At 37.9% G+C, this 15,148-nt stretch overlaps 1 protein-coding gene across 3 annotated transcripts in view; it reads right to left on the bottom strand.

Annotated features, from left to right (window-relative positions):
- The window catches only part of DMD (dystrophin), a 1,232,979-nt gene that overhangs the window by 194,040 nt on the left and 1,023,791 nt on the right, over nt 1-15,148 (bottom strand). For all 3 annotated transcript variants that reach the window (XM_075717957.1, XM_075717963.1, XM_075717968.1), the window contains 2 exons: nt 11,541-11,713; nt 7,670-7,826 (listed from right to left, as the gene is read on the bottom strand). In XM_075717957.1, coding sequence (XP_075574072.1) covers nt 7,670-7,826; nt 11,541-11,713 — 330 coding nt within the window. The remainder of the gene's footprint in view (nt 1-7,669; nt 7,827-11,540; nt 11,714-15,148) is intronic.

Genomic DNA, 15,148 nt, shown 5'->3' with positions numbered 1-15,148 from the left:
ACATCATTCTGTCCTGCTAGAGTGTGGCAGGTCTGCAGCTCAAGTAAGCCAGCAGGTAACATAACTTAAAATGTTCCCCCATAGACTGTGTGCTTTGCTTTCATCTGGTAGTATTAAAAGTGACATCAACAGTCATACTGGTTTTTTGGGGCCAGCCTTGTTTAATATCTTTATCAATGATCTGGATGAGGGGATTGAGTGCACCCTCAGTAAGTTTGCAGATGACACCAAGTTCGGTGGGAGTGTCAATCTGCTGGAGGGTAGGATGGCCCTGCAGAGGGACCTGGACAGGCTGGACCAATGGGCCGAGGCCAACTGTATGAGGTTTAACAAGGCCAAGCGCTGGGTCCTGCACTTCAGTCACAACAACCCCATGCAACGCTACAGGCTTGGGGAAGAGTGGCTGGAAAGCTGCCTGGCGCAAAAGGACCTGGGGGTGTTGGTTGACAGCTGGCTGAACATGAGCCAGCAGTGTGCCCAGGTGGCCAAGGCGGCCAACAGCATCCTGCCTTGTATCAAGAATGGTGTGGCCAGCAGGAGCAGGGAGGTGATTGTCCCCCTGTACTCGGCGCTGGTGAGGCTACACCTGGAATACTGTGTCCAGTTTTGGGCCCCTCACTACAAGAAAGACATTGAGGTGCTGGAGCGTGTTCAGAGGCGGGCAACAAGGCTGGTGAAGGGTCTGGAGCACAGGCCTTATGAGGAGTGGCTGAGGGAACTGGGGTTGTTTAGCCTGGAGAAGAGGAGGCTGAGGGGAGACCTTATGGCTCTCTACAACTACCTGAAAGGAGGTTGTAGTGAGGTGGGTGTTGGTCTCTTCTCCCAAGTAGTTAGCGATAGGACGAGAGGAAATGGGCTCAAGCTGCGCCAGGGGAGGTTTAGATTGGATATTAGGAAAAATTTCTTCATGGAAGGGGCTGTGAAGCATTGGAACAGGCTGCCCAGAGAGGTGGTGGAGTCACCATCCCTGGAAGCATTCAAAAAACGTGTAGATGTGGCACTTCGGGACATGGTTTAGTCTAGTCTAGCCTTAATTGGTTTAGTGTGGACTTGGTAATGTTAGGTTAATGGTTGGACTGGATGATCTTAAAGGTCTTTTCCAACCTAAACGATCCTATAATTCTATGATTCTAAATATTTCAGTCGTATAACAGCTTAAAGATATAATATGCTTTATAAATGTCTCTGAAGACAAATTGTTTCTCAGAAATGTCTATGCCCAAAAAACAATGAAACAGGAGGCACATGCACAAAGGTCTGTTCTGCCCACACACAGCAAGAGCAGGAAGGAGTCACAGATATTCCAGGGGAACACAGAACTACGCCAACTTATAGGATATTTAAAAGCCAGAAATGCCTTTAAGCTAGGTATTTGGGAATGAGTAGTACTCCTGTATGGAGTGCTGCTGCTGCAGTCAGGTCAACCCTAGCTATGTACATGTACAAACAATGAGAAGGACACAAAATACCTTCTTTGAGCTTGTGCTGCTTTTGCATAAAACCATACCAACAAAACTCACCTAGTAGCATTATATTTCCAAAAAGGGGTTAAAGTCACGTTCCTCCAATATCTCTTGTGCAACAGAACAAGGATAGAATAATCAGATATGCATACTGCATCCCATGAAGTGTGTGAGCAGGAATCATTGTATCTGTCTTCTCAAAACAATACAGAAATGCTAATGGAAACTTTCTGACTTCGTATATTTTGTATTTAGTCACAAACAGAAAGAGTCTCTCTCTTTTATTAAAGAAAAATAGTGAGCCAATTTGTTAAATGTTTTCATTTCCAACTTTTCCATTCTGGATGTTGGAGCTGGTGGATACGATTATAGTCTGTAAATCCTGAGGTTTAGAATAGTACACAGTATGGTGTTAAGACCTATTTATAATTCTCATTGCCTTCCCTAGTTTTGATCTGCAGAGTTCTACTGAGTTAAATATGTTTCAGTATAAGAAATTTAAAAAGGAGAGAATGAAAAAAACATGAGACTGAAGCACTAGCACAGAATAACATTAAAAATAATGAATGCTCATTTCATACTATCCCATTCAAAAAAATATTCTTACTCTCTCTACATATAAAGCCAGCTTTTCTGATTAAAGTTTTGTTGTGAAATATGGACACACTACCAATAAAAATCATAAGTAGCAGTAAATGACATTTTCTCTTCTTTGGGGGAAAAAAAAAAAGAATTATCTATCTAGAGCCCTGACAAATACATCTTTATAATAAGCAGACAATCATTGAAAGCAGAATTAGCCTAAATGAATGTCTAATTTACAGCTAATGATTTCAGGCTAATTTCATTGAATTCCTTAACTTCTTGCACACTTCATGGTGACTGTAAAGGAAATCGAACATGCATAATGTATGACCTGACAAAAAAACAAGTGAACTACTTTATTTAAGCATCTCTATTTGTCATCAACACTACAGCAGTAACGGCATTCTGTCCACCATTTTAAAAATGCATATATTGATCAGCTTAACTCAGACCTCCACTACCTCCTCGTGGGTGTCCTTAAATCTCTTTAGATGGAGAAATACAGAGTGTTTAAATTGAAAGATGAAAATATAATGAGAGCTGCATTAGTAAAACTAACATTAACCTCTGTTATTTGAAAAGTAGATATTTTTGCTTTTAATAAATTTTAAAGAGTAGTATTAAATTAATTCAAAATGTTTCCCAACCAGAATGCTTTTTAAAAATTGATTTTGACCTCTATTTTAAAAAGTAGATATCAATTATGCCACCAGAAAAGGTTAGTGTGTTGAAGCAGGAATTATACTCCTTCTTAGGTACTGTTGCTATAGATTTCATATGAAAGGGTTTCTGGGAATTGTTAATAAATAACTTCCATATTCATAAATGCTATTTCTGCTGTTAATACAATCACTACATAGAAGATGTGGCAACTCTTATAAGAATGAAAGAAAAAGCAGACTATCTTCATGATGCCTAGGTTACTTAACTGAGATTAACTGTAATGTACACAGTTATTAATGCAATTTCAATAGAACATTATTATGACAGTAAAGCAAAAAAACCTGTAAGATAATTAAATAATATTTTGATGAACAGAAGTATTTTTCTATCATTGACTAACACCTCACACACACACACACACACATTCTAAGACTTTGGCATATACACAATTTCTTCAGATGCCAAAAATCGACAAAATGACCCACTATATATATAAATTCAAACAAATAGTGGTTATGTGGGTGTATGTGGGCTAAATTCCAAATATCCTTGTCTAAAAAGCACCTCACATTTATAATGCAACAACGATTTTGACTGCATGGATATCTCTTTCCTCAGTTGAGTTCAAGCTCTCCTCTGGCACAGATTCAAGCATTTGAAATTTTCATCTGAATCCTACTCTTAAAGTTTTTAAAGCCAATCTTGGCAACTAGGAGCATTCTAATGATAAGAACCAACTTCTTTTCATCTCTGCTATGAATGTCTGAGGTATTCCAGATGGCTTTCTAAATGATAGGTTAAATATGGTTGTTTTTCTTTAGTTACATCCTTAAGGGAAAAAAAGAAATAAAATCAGCTTGTAACACCACTTTAGAAAAAGGATTCAGGCATGAAATCGTGTTTGCATTCATCATGCCATTTCTCAATGGCAATCAGTTAAACTGCTTATAAATAATGTTCCCCTGCTGAGGCTGTTTCTCTTCTCTAGTGAAGAGCTTACCTGGGTTCACTTCCGGCTTTACCTGGCAAAAACAATTCTTCACAGAAGGAAAAACATTGTACTGATATAGGAACACCAAAGCTGGAAGTTTGGATCATTTAAAAGATTGGTCAGATGAGGTAGAGACTTAGCTTGTTTACTGAAGACTGATTTCCAGAACTGACATTCAGGAGAACAAAATGAACGATCAGCAGATTCTTTTTCTCAAGACCAAAATTCCACTAGTCTTTACTTTCACATCCAACACTCTGACAGCTAAGTTTTGTTCTTAAGCAGGGGCCCAAAACTCCTGAAAAAAACAGCTTTCCAGTACTGTGCTCCAGTTTTAAGCTAGATACTTCTACACTTGTGGTGCAAGCCTTTTTAAAAGCATTTTTCTTATGTTCAGAAATGAGCTAAGCTGTTCCTTCAGATACAGCCTTTGTATGCCTGCTTCTCTAGAAGAAACTTTTAGAGTAACAGAAAGTCCATAGAATTCAGGGAAAAAAAAAAATACAGGAGAAAAACTCTAATTGCAAACATAGATTTTTGTCAAAGACAACCGGAAGTCGACAGAGTTCTGCATTGATTGTTTTTCCCCCTTCTCTGTAAGAGATCTTTGAAGAGCAGACAGGGTAACATAATTTCAAGGATTATGTATTGTTCTTTTTTCCACAGGAAATCAGAATACCTACAACTAGAAAGGCCTCACATTAAACTACAGAAGTGCTACAGAACAGGAAAAGGAAAGAAGCCATATTTCTAAAAGGAACTAAAATGTTCTAGCTTTGATACTAGGCATGATGACCAAAGATTTGTACCTGTATGTATCTACATCTACATCTCTGTGGCAGAGAAGAAAATCAAAAAGGAGAAGGGAGAAGGATATCTATTTTGTGAAGTCACTTTGCACCTATTCATGGTACCTTACTTTTATGCAACACTTCTCATCCCTAAAAGTTTTAAATTGATTCGTGAGTGACAGAGAGATCACATAGTCCATCACTGAAGTCTTGCCACATTTATGAGGAATTCTGGGAAAGTTTCAAATAGCTTATAGAGCAATATACTATTTTATGGGAAGTAATTTCTCTAGACGAAAAATTATTTCTTCAGTCTAGGAGGAAAGGCAATGTTTTCAAATACTCAAATATTCAGATGACAAAAGTTTGTTGTAACAATTCTACACAAATCCTTCTCTAAGTCTTGCTTTGGCTCAAGAGTTGTCTTTGGATAAAGGGTTTGAGTTAATGTCATGCTGAGTTAAAGCAACATCTATATTGTTTCTTTCATCCTGATGTTCTGGATAGGCTTTAAAACTACTTTATGGAAGTTGCTACAGATAGCTGGCTAGAACAGACCTCAGGCATTTCATATATCTTAACTTTCACAGAGGGAAAGGTAAAAAGGGATGGTGCTGCTCCATAGAACCATGGATGTTTTGGCCTCATTGTTTCTGTGATAATGCTTGAAGTCCCAAGTAAAGTTTTGTGAGAAAGATACATCTTGCACAACACCTCTCCAGAAAGAAGACCTAGGAAATGTGACCAAGCTGCCCCTTGCAGCAAAATATTATATTATCTTAGAAAAGCATTGTGCACTGACAATGAGATGTTTTTTATTCATCTTTCTCTTTGGCTTTCTTGGCCATTAGGTAAAGACAGGCCCTTGAGAAACCATATTGTCACTACCTCCCATCAACCTGCTACTGTAGACAAATGCCTATTTGCATATGATATTTCCAGATTTTTCACAAACTCAAGGTTCCAAAAAACTTAAAGCAGCAAGATATGTCATGTTTTCTTTCCAGACTTGATCTTACTATTTGTTCTCAAATGTGTCCTTCAGCATGAGGTAGGACAACCTATTAGACCAATATTTATAATACAGCTACCTGATGAATGGAGAAAACACTGGTATTCCAGATCCAGTTTCTTTTTATAGTACCATTTCACATTTCTCCATTAAGCAATGAAATCAGAGATTTAGGAACTTCAGAAACAATGCCTTTTGTGGCAAGTTTCACAAACTGAAAGTTACATATATGCAGCACAATGCTTTGAGAGGACGATCACTGTTTTTGGAATATTCTCTTTTCATGGTATCAAGTTGTCTGACTGATAATTTAAATTGTTCAATAGAAAACACATTTGTTCAAAACAACTTTTTAGACATCACACTGAAGTATACTTGGTCACCAAACAGGAGGAAAAAGCTCCCATAATGTCATTATTTTAACTAAAGACACATGTGGATGAAGGAGAAGAGAGCTAGAATACTACATCCCAGTAAATGCCAAGAAATGGAATAGTGTACAGCGAAGAAATGTCATAGTAGAAATACTTATATGGTTCATTCCAATCACTACATACATTTACCTTTTAAACATGAGAGGACATTTTCTTTATATCAGTAAGATTTTTTGCCCTTGGTCTTATACTGTTCCAGTAAAAAAAAAAAAAAAACAAAACCCTGACACTGTATTCCCAACTTCCTACTGAATCAAGACCTGTCCTAGTGGCTTGAGGTCTGGTTTCTGTTATGGACATGTTATTAACTGGTGCCTCTCAGATTAAAGTTTTCATCAGAAACTAACACAAAAGAAACAGAAGTCTTATCATAAGGGCTAGACAGGATTTTAGGGAGTTCATAAGTGATGGAATAGGAGTTGCTGAAGTTGGGTGTGCTATCCCAGTTGCCTTTCACATGGTTCCCTATTCCTTCTCGCAACAACAGTTTGTCCCCATTTACTGCTTCATTCATCAATTCTTCAGCTTCATTTTAGCAGGACACTAGTTTCCTAATGGGTTTCCTACTGGCACACCTGAAAAATAATCACTGAGGTACTAGAACTGTGATTTCACATTCAGACCTGAATAGACTGCAATGGCATAGCAAATTAAAACTTGTTTACCTGAAAGCAGGTATTAGGTTAGCATCAGACACGTATGTGAACATATTTAAAGCATACCTTTACCACAAAAAACCTGTGAATCTTTGTATGAAGAACTATTCAGCAGTATTGTGTTATTTTGAGGGTTGTTCATTTGGTGGGTTTAAAAACAAGCAACTTCCCATACAAGTGTTGGATTTAGGTTCCTTTTTACTACAAAGAATCATAGAATCATTTAGGTTGGAAAAGACCTTTAAGATCATCAAGTCCAACCATTAACCTAACGTTACCAAGTCCACCACTAAACCAACTAAGGGCAGAGTATCAATTTCATGTTTCCTGGCTTCCTGGCTGGATTATTTTTGAATGAAAGTAAAAACTAGGAATCATTAAGTTGGAAAGGACCTCTAAGATCATCAGTCCAACCATCAATGCAACACTACCATGCCTACTAAACCATGTCCCAAAGTGCCACATCTACCCGTTTTTTGAACACTTAGCTTTGAACACAAAGCTGAGTCTAGAACAGTCCCCATATGATGCTCTGCTATTGCCTTTCCATAAGAATTCCTGGATGAATCTAGTATGAGCCATAGACAGTCACAGTCAGTTATCACAACAGTTTCATAATGCACACAGTTGTGCATTAGGGCTGATATTGGCTACTCTTTTCACAAATGTTCCCCAAAATCAATAGCAAAATAGGTTTTCAAAAAGTACACTTGAAGTTTAAATGCCTGATCTAGAAAAATTTTCAGAACTACTTATTTAATCCTCAAATTATATTAGGTTAGTATTTGTTCTGGCTGTGAAAACTAGCTGTCTGTGATAGGTCTGTGAAAATGCTGTGTCGCTTTTCAAAAAAGCCAAGCAGCTGGTAGTAAACACTCCCTTCTCCAAAAGGCTGATTTTTTCAGATGTGTTTGAAAATTGTAGCTAGTAGTCTTCTGCAAGGAGTTCAGGTTTTGTTGTTCTAAAATGTGTTTTAAAGGGTATCCTACTTTTTCCAACAAGGACTGTTTCATGCAGCACTAACCTGCAAAACAAAAAGCAATGACCAAAAGATCATTTAAAAGAAAATCATACCCTATGAATATCATTCTGTTTCTGCACAGTGGGAAGATCTCCACCAATGGGTGCTTGTTGTTTTAATTCATCCTCCTTCAATTGCAGCCATGCCAAAAGTTCCTGAAGAGAGAGATGTAAACGCTTCCACTGGTCTGTACTGGCTTCCAAATGGGATCTGAAAGCATGTGGTAAATATGAGATATATTCAGGCACAGTGAAAATAAAACCCAAATTGTACAAGCTTATTTACTGAGAAAGATCCTAGTGTTTCATTAACTTAATGATTTTTAAATAGCTTCAGTAGCTTTGAATTAGATTCTGGCAACACTGATTTAAACTTGGTTCCACAGTCCTGGCCTGAAACATCTGTTCTTTTCCTATCTCTTGGTTTTTTGGGTTTTTTTTTTCAGTTTTCCTCTTCAGCAGTGAGTAATAGCTGTGTTGAATTGTCAGTCTCAATAAATGTGCACAAATATTATGTAGGACTAGCATGAGAGTAATTTAAGTCATCACTTAGGATTACTAGGAGATTAATTAACCAAAATGTAGAGGATATTTTCCAACTCAGAGAAGAGCAAGCATTTCTCTAAACCACTACACAAACCATTCAAACTCAAACAAGATTCATGTGGATGCTCACCTTTAAGGTATGAGAACCAATGCCATCCTTTCCCAAAAAAGTCATGAGGAAATTGATAAAACCAATAGAATCCCCTTACACGACACAAATATCTGTGCCATTTGAACAGAGGTGTGAAACTAATCGAATCACCGGAAAAATTGAAAGGCAGAATACTACTTTGTGCAAACAAGGTCCCCAACATAAGGACATCTTCTAAATATTTCCTCTGTGTATGTGTAAATGTGTTTTTTTTAATACTGGGATCAATTATTGGGCTACTAATTTTCAGCAACTGTTTTCGGTAGAGAGAAAATATGTGACTGAAACATCACTGGACTGATCAAGTGTTCAGTTTTGTTTATATCATAGATAAAGCACACACTAAAATTTTGTCTTTCTAGACTTATGAATATACTGGTTTTTCATCGCTGGTTGGGAGGAAATTCCTAATTCACTTCCAGGTAACACCAGAATTCCTCTTAGTAACTCAAACCAAAAGCAGTATTACATAACAGCAAAGTGATAAAATGTACTGGAAAATAAAGACAGATTTTCTTTTACTTCTTATATTTTCTGTTTAACTTCCAGCTTTGTTTGTATAACATTTCTCTTCTTTTTCAGTGATTGCACATAAAATCACATATTTTCTGACAGGGAAAATTCTACTCCTATACCTCATATAGAATGGTCTATAAAGAAATGTGATAAATATGGACTCAGTGTTTTGCAGACCTTGTTACTTAGTTTGGATGTGGAAAGGAGGAATTGCTGAAGGTAGGGACAATTGCATTTCTTTGAACTGCTCTATGGATCCTGTTTCCTTTCTAGCCTCTCACACCAGGTAACTGGAGTGGCAAAGAAAGAGAAAGGAAAGGGACAGATTAGCCATAGGCTGACAGAAAGCTCAGCTGTTCTGGTATGTGAGCTGATGGAAAATTTTCTCCTTTTTCAGACTTAAAGGTTATGTGGGAGGGACACACGTAGCCCATGCTGCTTTTTGATCTCTGCTCTCACAGGGCAGCTGTGGGCTGGGGTAAAACTGGCTCCTAGCAGGCGCTGCTGGGGGAGGCCAGTGCGGCAGGCAGTGAGGGCTGGGGAAGCCCCAGGACGTCTCTGAAAGCAGTGAGAAGGGGAGAGAAGCGGGGATGTTGTATGGGGAGCTACAGGAGGCAACAGCCAGAGCAGGGACTGCAGGGCTTTTGGAGGGGACACGGACAAGGAGCCAAGTTTCTGACTCAGATTAACCCCTGTCTCCCGTGTTTATCTCAGCAAATGCAAGCTTCCACCTCCTCCAGACAAGGCAGCAGCTGGAAGCAAACACTAAGGTCTTCACTTCTTCCCTGCTTCCCCAGGTCTGGCTTTACAGGGAAAAAGTGCAAAAAGAGTGACCCAAAGCGGTTTTCTTACTGCTGTTGTGCTCTGACCTTCCCCAGTTTGGTGAATGGTTTCCCTGAACCCATCTTCTTCTGCCCTTCTTTCAGCTTTGGGAATACATGTTTATGTATGTGCATGCTAGTGTACATTGTATGCACACACTCACATTTATAACTGTTCAAGCATGTGCAGACAAAACAGATAATAGGAAAAAAGTTTTAAAAAAAGTTCTTTATAAGAAAGAGTTTATTAGGATAAACTATACTGACATCAGAATGAAAGAAATGTAATAATGGAAATGAGCCTGGCTTCTCTTGATATCTACCATATATTTTATTTATTGGATTTAGAAAAGAATGCCCACCTAAGCCTAGCAACAGCATAGGTCTTCTGTTTCAGCAGTCTAAAACTTACACTAAATAAGGAGACTTGTGGGATTGCTGCATGGGGAACATTTCATATTTCTGCTCTTACGCGTCTTTTGTGTAACCATTGCTAGTTAAGATGAAATCCATTCCATAGTGTGTGATGGAAGGACATAACTCCAAACAGACAGACTGAGAATAACCTGTTCATTCACTCTAGTGACCAGTAACATTTAAAATGAATGTCTTAGAAGTTAAGAATTGTTTCTTGTCCTAATCAATAAGTTGTTGAACACCTTGAGCTTTCTATTAAAAGCAAATATTTTAGAGAGAAGGTCTGTTGCTTTGAATGTTTAATGCAAGAAGTCACTGTGATATAACTAGGGTTACTATTCCTGACTCAATTAATGACAGCAATACATTGAACTGCAAAACCTGAAAGACAGAAAGTTCCATATATTTAATTACAGATATACGACCAACTGACTGTTTTCCTTATCTCAAACATCGCTGTATTTGGGCAAGTTCATGGGTAAAAGAAGAAAAGAATCTCAGAGACCCTGAAGTGTTATATCCCTCTTCTTTTGCTCCTCAGAAAAAAAGAGGAGGAATTTGTCTCTCTTTCTTTAGCTACTAATATCTTTTCAACCTCACATCCTTCATTTATTTTTAATGATTGATGTTATGAAGATGGTTTTTGTCATTACACAGTCTGACCTCCCTCAGGGCTTGAGCTGAAAAAAACTAATATTTCATACATTACTTTGAAAAACACTTTTGCTTTTTGTTGCCCTCTGAACTACCACCAACACATAGCAAGCAAGCAAATGAAAAAATGCCCGAGACTGAACGCAACAGAGCTGGGTTGCCTATTGTAAAAGTCGTATTTCTGAAGAGAAGCTTCCTGGACAATTTCTTTTGAAAAGCAATCTTCAGCCCATTGAAGCCTGTACCTCCACTTTATAATTTGTAACTTTACTGTTTATTATAGTTTTCCTTGCAAGGAGAAGTTTTTCCTCTCGTGGCATTACCTATGGATTTCCTTTTACCCCTGGGTTTTATTTGCCAATTCTGTCCACTCTCCAGACAACAGCTAAAATCTTAATAACGTGTCTTCTCATTTGTGAGGCTATTCTTACTTTTGCACTGAAAATAGCAGCCTTAAAAATAAAGCTTATAATAAATACAGATTGTTTAATAACTTTCTTTCATGACTCATTGATAAGTCATACCCAGCTCTAGAAAAAGCCTATGTTTAGAGGAGGTACAATTACTGTTTAAACATGCTAATCTCTCTTTCTGTAATTACAAAACCTCATCATATGCTTCAAATCCTAATCCCCTACTATCATTTTCACACCAAAAAACCTAATAATTCTTACAAAGTTAAGCCAACATTCAAAATAGCACAAATAATTTCAAAATGGACAGAGTGCTATCAGAAACAAAATTAAACCTTTTTACTGGCAAAACGCAGCAGTCCACATTACACACCAACTGTAGGCTTTCGCTTGCGTTCAGATCCTACCTAATGTTTAGGGATTTCTTCCTAAGCTCACTCCATCTGAGGTTCATGTTATCCAGACGTTTCTGCAATAGTGCTGCATCCTCAGAGCCTTCCAGGGATCTCAGGATTTTCTGCCCATTTTCATCCAGGTTGTGGAAGATGTCAGTATGAGCATCGATTTCTGCCTGTAGTTCCTACAGAAGCAACAGAAAACAATAGGTGTGATTTCTCACAAAACCATAGAAAATGTCACTTCTCAAAAGAGTAGAAAGATCCTGTGTAACACAGAGTTAGCACAGGTTTTGATTACTCGTTTTATGGCAATACCAGGTACTGTATACGCAGCCATATTTCCCTTTCACGTGAAGGCCGTTTGCATTGAATAAGGACTTCTTTTCCATACCAAGCATACTGAACAAAATTCAGAAAGTTAGAAGTTTAGCCTTTGACAGGCAACAAAGCAAGGACAAGATATATTTACTATGCTGATGAGGAAAGAAAAACCCCACAAAACCCTCAGGATCTCAGGTAAATCTGACCTTCACGTGATACGTCTTCCTGTGCAACATTTTCAGTTTGAGCTGGGGACTGCAACACCGGTCCTGCTGCATGGCAATTCCAAGAAATCTACGTGTCTGCAGCAGCTGAGCTTTAAAATGCCAAGTTCGCTTACATTCTGTTGACAGAACGCATTTCGGAGCACAGGCCTCAGCAGTCAATAGCAATAAACAGCCACTTTGTGCTATATCAAAACACTGGTCAGGGCCATGGCTGTAGGAGGGCCTGAGAATAGCAAGGACCTAGAATATGCAACTGGCAGCTCATGTTGAACAGCCAACTTTTCTTATCACTTTGTAACTGCAGGCCAGCTCTACATTTTTAATTCATTTTTTCCCCCTCATTTTTAGCATGGCTGTTTCTGCCAAAAGAACATTCTTCAGAGAGCTGCCTGGTACCAGCATTCCTGCCTGCCCACACACTCAATGCAGCCTTTGTATGTTGGCTGCCCTTCTCCAAGACGTTTGCATGCTGCAGCTCCACAAGGTCACGGATTCATTCGCAGTGAACAGTGGTTGAATCAAGCTCTTTAAACAGAATAAAAGTTAAAAAAAAAAAAAATTAAACACGTACATACATGAGCACACACTTACTCTATATGTAGCCACATACGCACTAAAGTATTTTTACTTTCAAACTAAGCAGCACAAAAAAACCAAAGAAAATGACCTAGTGAATAAAGCTCTGCATTTTCTCCTGGGATGCTTGGGCACTAAGATTTCTGGTGGTGGTTTCTTGCTGCCTGAAATGGGAGTGTTGCGGATGAAGTGTGAAAGGGGAAATGATTTACAGCACTTGAGAGCAAGACCCAGCGCTAACTGAGCATCACAGATAGCCCCCAATGGAAATTTGTTGTAATTTTCTTTAGAAGAATGACTTTGAAGGAGAGGAGCACACAGCTTGCCTACTTGGTGTGTTCCTAATTGAATTGGTTTTATTTGATATTTTAAGTGCAATGTTAGCTGCACTGAATCATGAGTACATTGTCCTTGTTCACCTACTGCTGTTTCAGATGTCATTTGCTGTCCTTTGCTGGATCCCTATTTCTTGCGCAGTAACAACTAACACTGTATTTGGAGCAATTTCAAGGAGGGCTAGGAATGTCTTTGGTACAGTAGAGGAGTTCTTATCCAACTATTTTACTTTTTCTGTGGTCATCCTAGCAGTAGTTAGGAATGAGTTTGGAATACATCAGAGTTAATTCTGCAGAATGCAACTGTATTATAAATATTGTATTTATTTATTGATGTTAAATAGACAATTTAGATTTTAAAAAAATGTCATTATTAAGATACATAACTACATATAATACTCCAGGTATGAATGCCCTTACTTGAAAATTTGTACTTTATTTCAAGTCTGAATGTTGCTAGCTTCAGCTTTCAGCTGGGATATTTTGTTTTTGTTTGCTTGACTGAAGAATACTCTATTACCAAATGTCTTTCTCTACATGTATGCATTTGGAGGTTTTATTTAAGCTAGGTTAAGTATCACAAACCTGACGTAAACAGCCAAATTAGTGTGTAAGAAAGGGTAAAGTTCACAGTAAAGAGAGTTCACTTTTAATGTCTGTATACTTCTAAGGTCTTTCCACATTTAAAAACTGATAAATCTATTGCTGAATGAAACAATATGTACTACCTGTTGCACAACATGTGTAGTTTTTAGGGTGGTGATGGAAACAGCTGCCTTTTCCTCAGCAAGAACATGTACCATGAAACATGTACGTTGAGTAACTATTCACAACAGGAAGCTGTCAAATCTATGCCCCCTTGGTGTTTTACTGCACATACACTCATCGCATTTTATAACACAAAATTAAAAAAATAAATGCAATTCCACATTTTTCTTGGTTTTAGAAAAAGTGTCTCATAGCCTACACATTCCATGCTTTTATCCTGACACTTATGTATTTCTGAAAATAAAATCAAGACATACCCTTTTTATTTCAGAGTACTATATAATACCACAATAAATCCGGACAGGTAATTAAATGGGCAAACATGGGAAGTGCAGCACTCTTATCAAAAGCTTAGTATTCAAGATGTGGTTTTTCTTATTCCGAATTACTTGTGTAAACTGCACGTCTTCTAATGCTCCTAAAAGTAGTCTCTTCCAGCTATGCAGGAAGCCTCTGCTGACAAAGAAGCAAGACAACCACAAAGGTATTTACTCCATTTTGCTTGGTGCATTTCAGATCCTTTCTTTGTGACTCCTTCCCATCCCAAGAGAAGCAGAGTACATATAAGAAAAAGATCTATACAACTTTTATTTGTTTTCTGAAATAAGTAATTTCCATGTTTCAAAAATACAAGGCAAAGAACAATATGAACTACATTATTTTTCTTGACAAGAATAAAGCAGGAAGATCTATTTCATTTCATAAACTCTAAGATATTTACAAAAGTATGCTGTCATTACACATCATACCAAGAATCACAGAATATAGACTAAATATAGACTATTTACTGCATTTTTATGTTTTCCAGTTTGTTCAAACACATGGAGGAACCGCAGAGGATGAAAAATGAAAAACAAATAATGAAAGAATACATTGGCTACAGTAACTCATTAATGAGTATTGGTTATTGGCCTAAGTTAATTTTCAAATCCACATCTTTTTGATCACAAGTTACTGTTTATAGTGAGCTGAACTACTTAGAAAGAACTGCAACCCCATCAAGAGCAGATTTGCCTAAGAGTTTGGGTGAAATCCTCTTTTATCCTCTTGTTGTGACAGAACAAGGAAAAATGGATTTAAACTAAAGAAGAATAGGTTTAGACTAGACATAAGGAAGAAATTTTTTACAATGAGGATGGTCAAGCACTGGCACAGGTTGCCCAGAGAGGTGGTAGAGGCCCCACCCCTGGCAACATTCAAGGTCAGGTTGGACAGGGCTCTGAGCAACCTGATCTGGTTAAAGCTGTCCCTGCTCACTGCAGGGGGTTGGGCTAGATGACCTCTAAAGGTCCCTTCCAACCCAAAGCATTCTATGATTCTATGATTTATTAAGAATTATATAGTTAGATGATAAAAGGTACCGTAATATTTGTTCATGGAAGCACTGCTG

The sequence above is a fragment of the Pelecanus crispus genome, chromosome 1 (assembly GCF_030463565.1).
Source record: "Pelecanus crispus isolate bPelCri1 chromosome 1, bPelCri1.pri, whole genome shotgun sequence".
NCBI classification, from domain to species: Eukaryota; Metazoa; Chordata; class Aves; order Pelecaniformes; family Pelecanidae; genus Pelecanus; species Pelecanus crispus.
The sequence above is the reverse complement of the archived record's forward strand: the minus strand, read 5'-3'. Positions and strand labels throughout refer to the sequence as shown.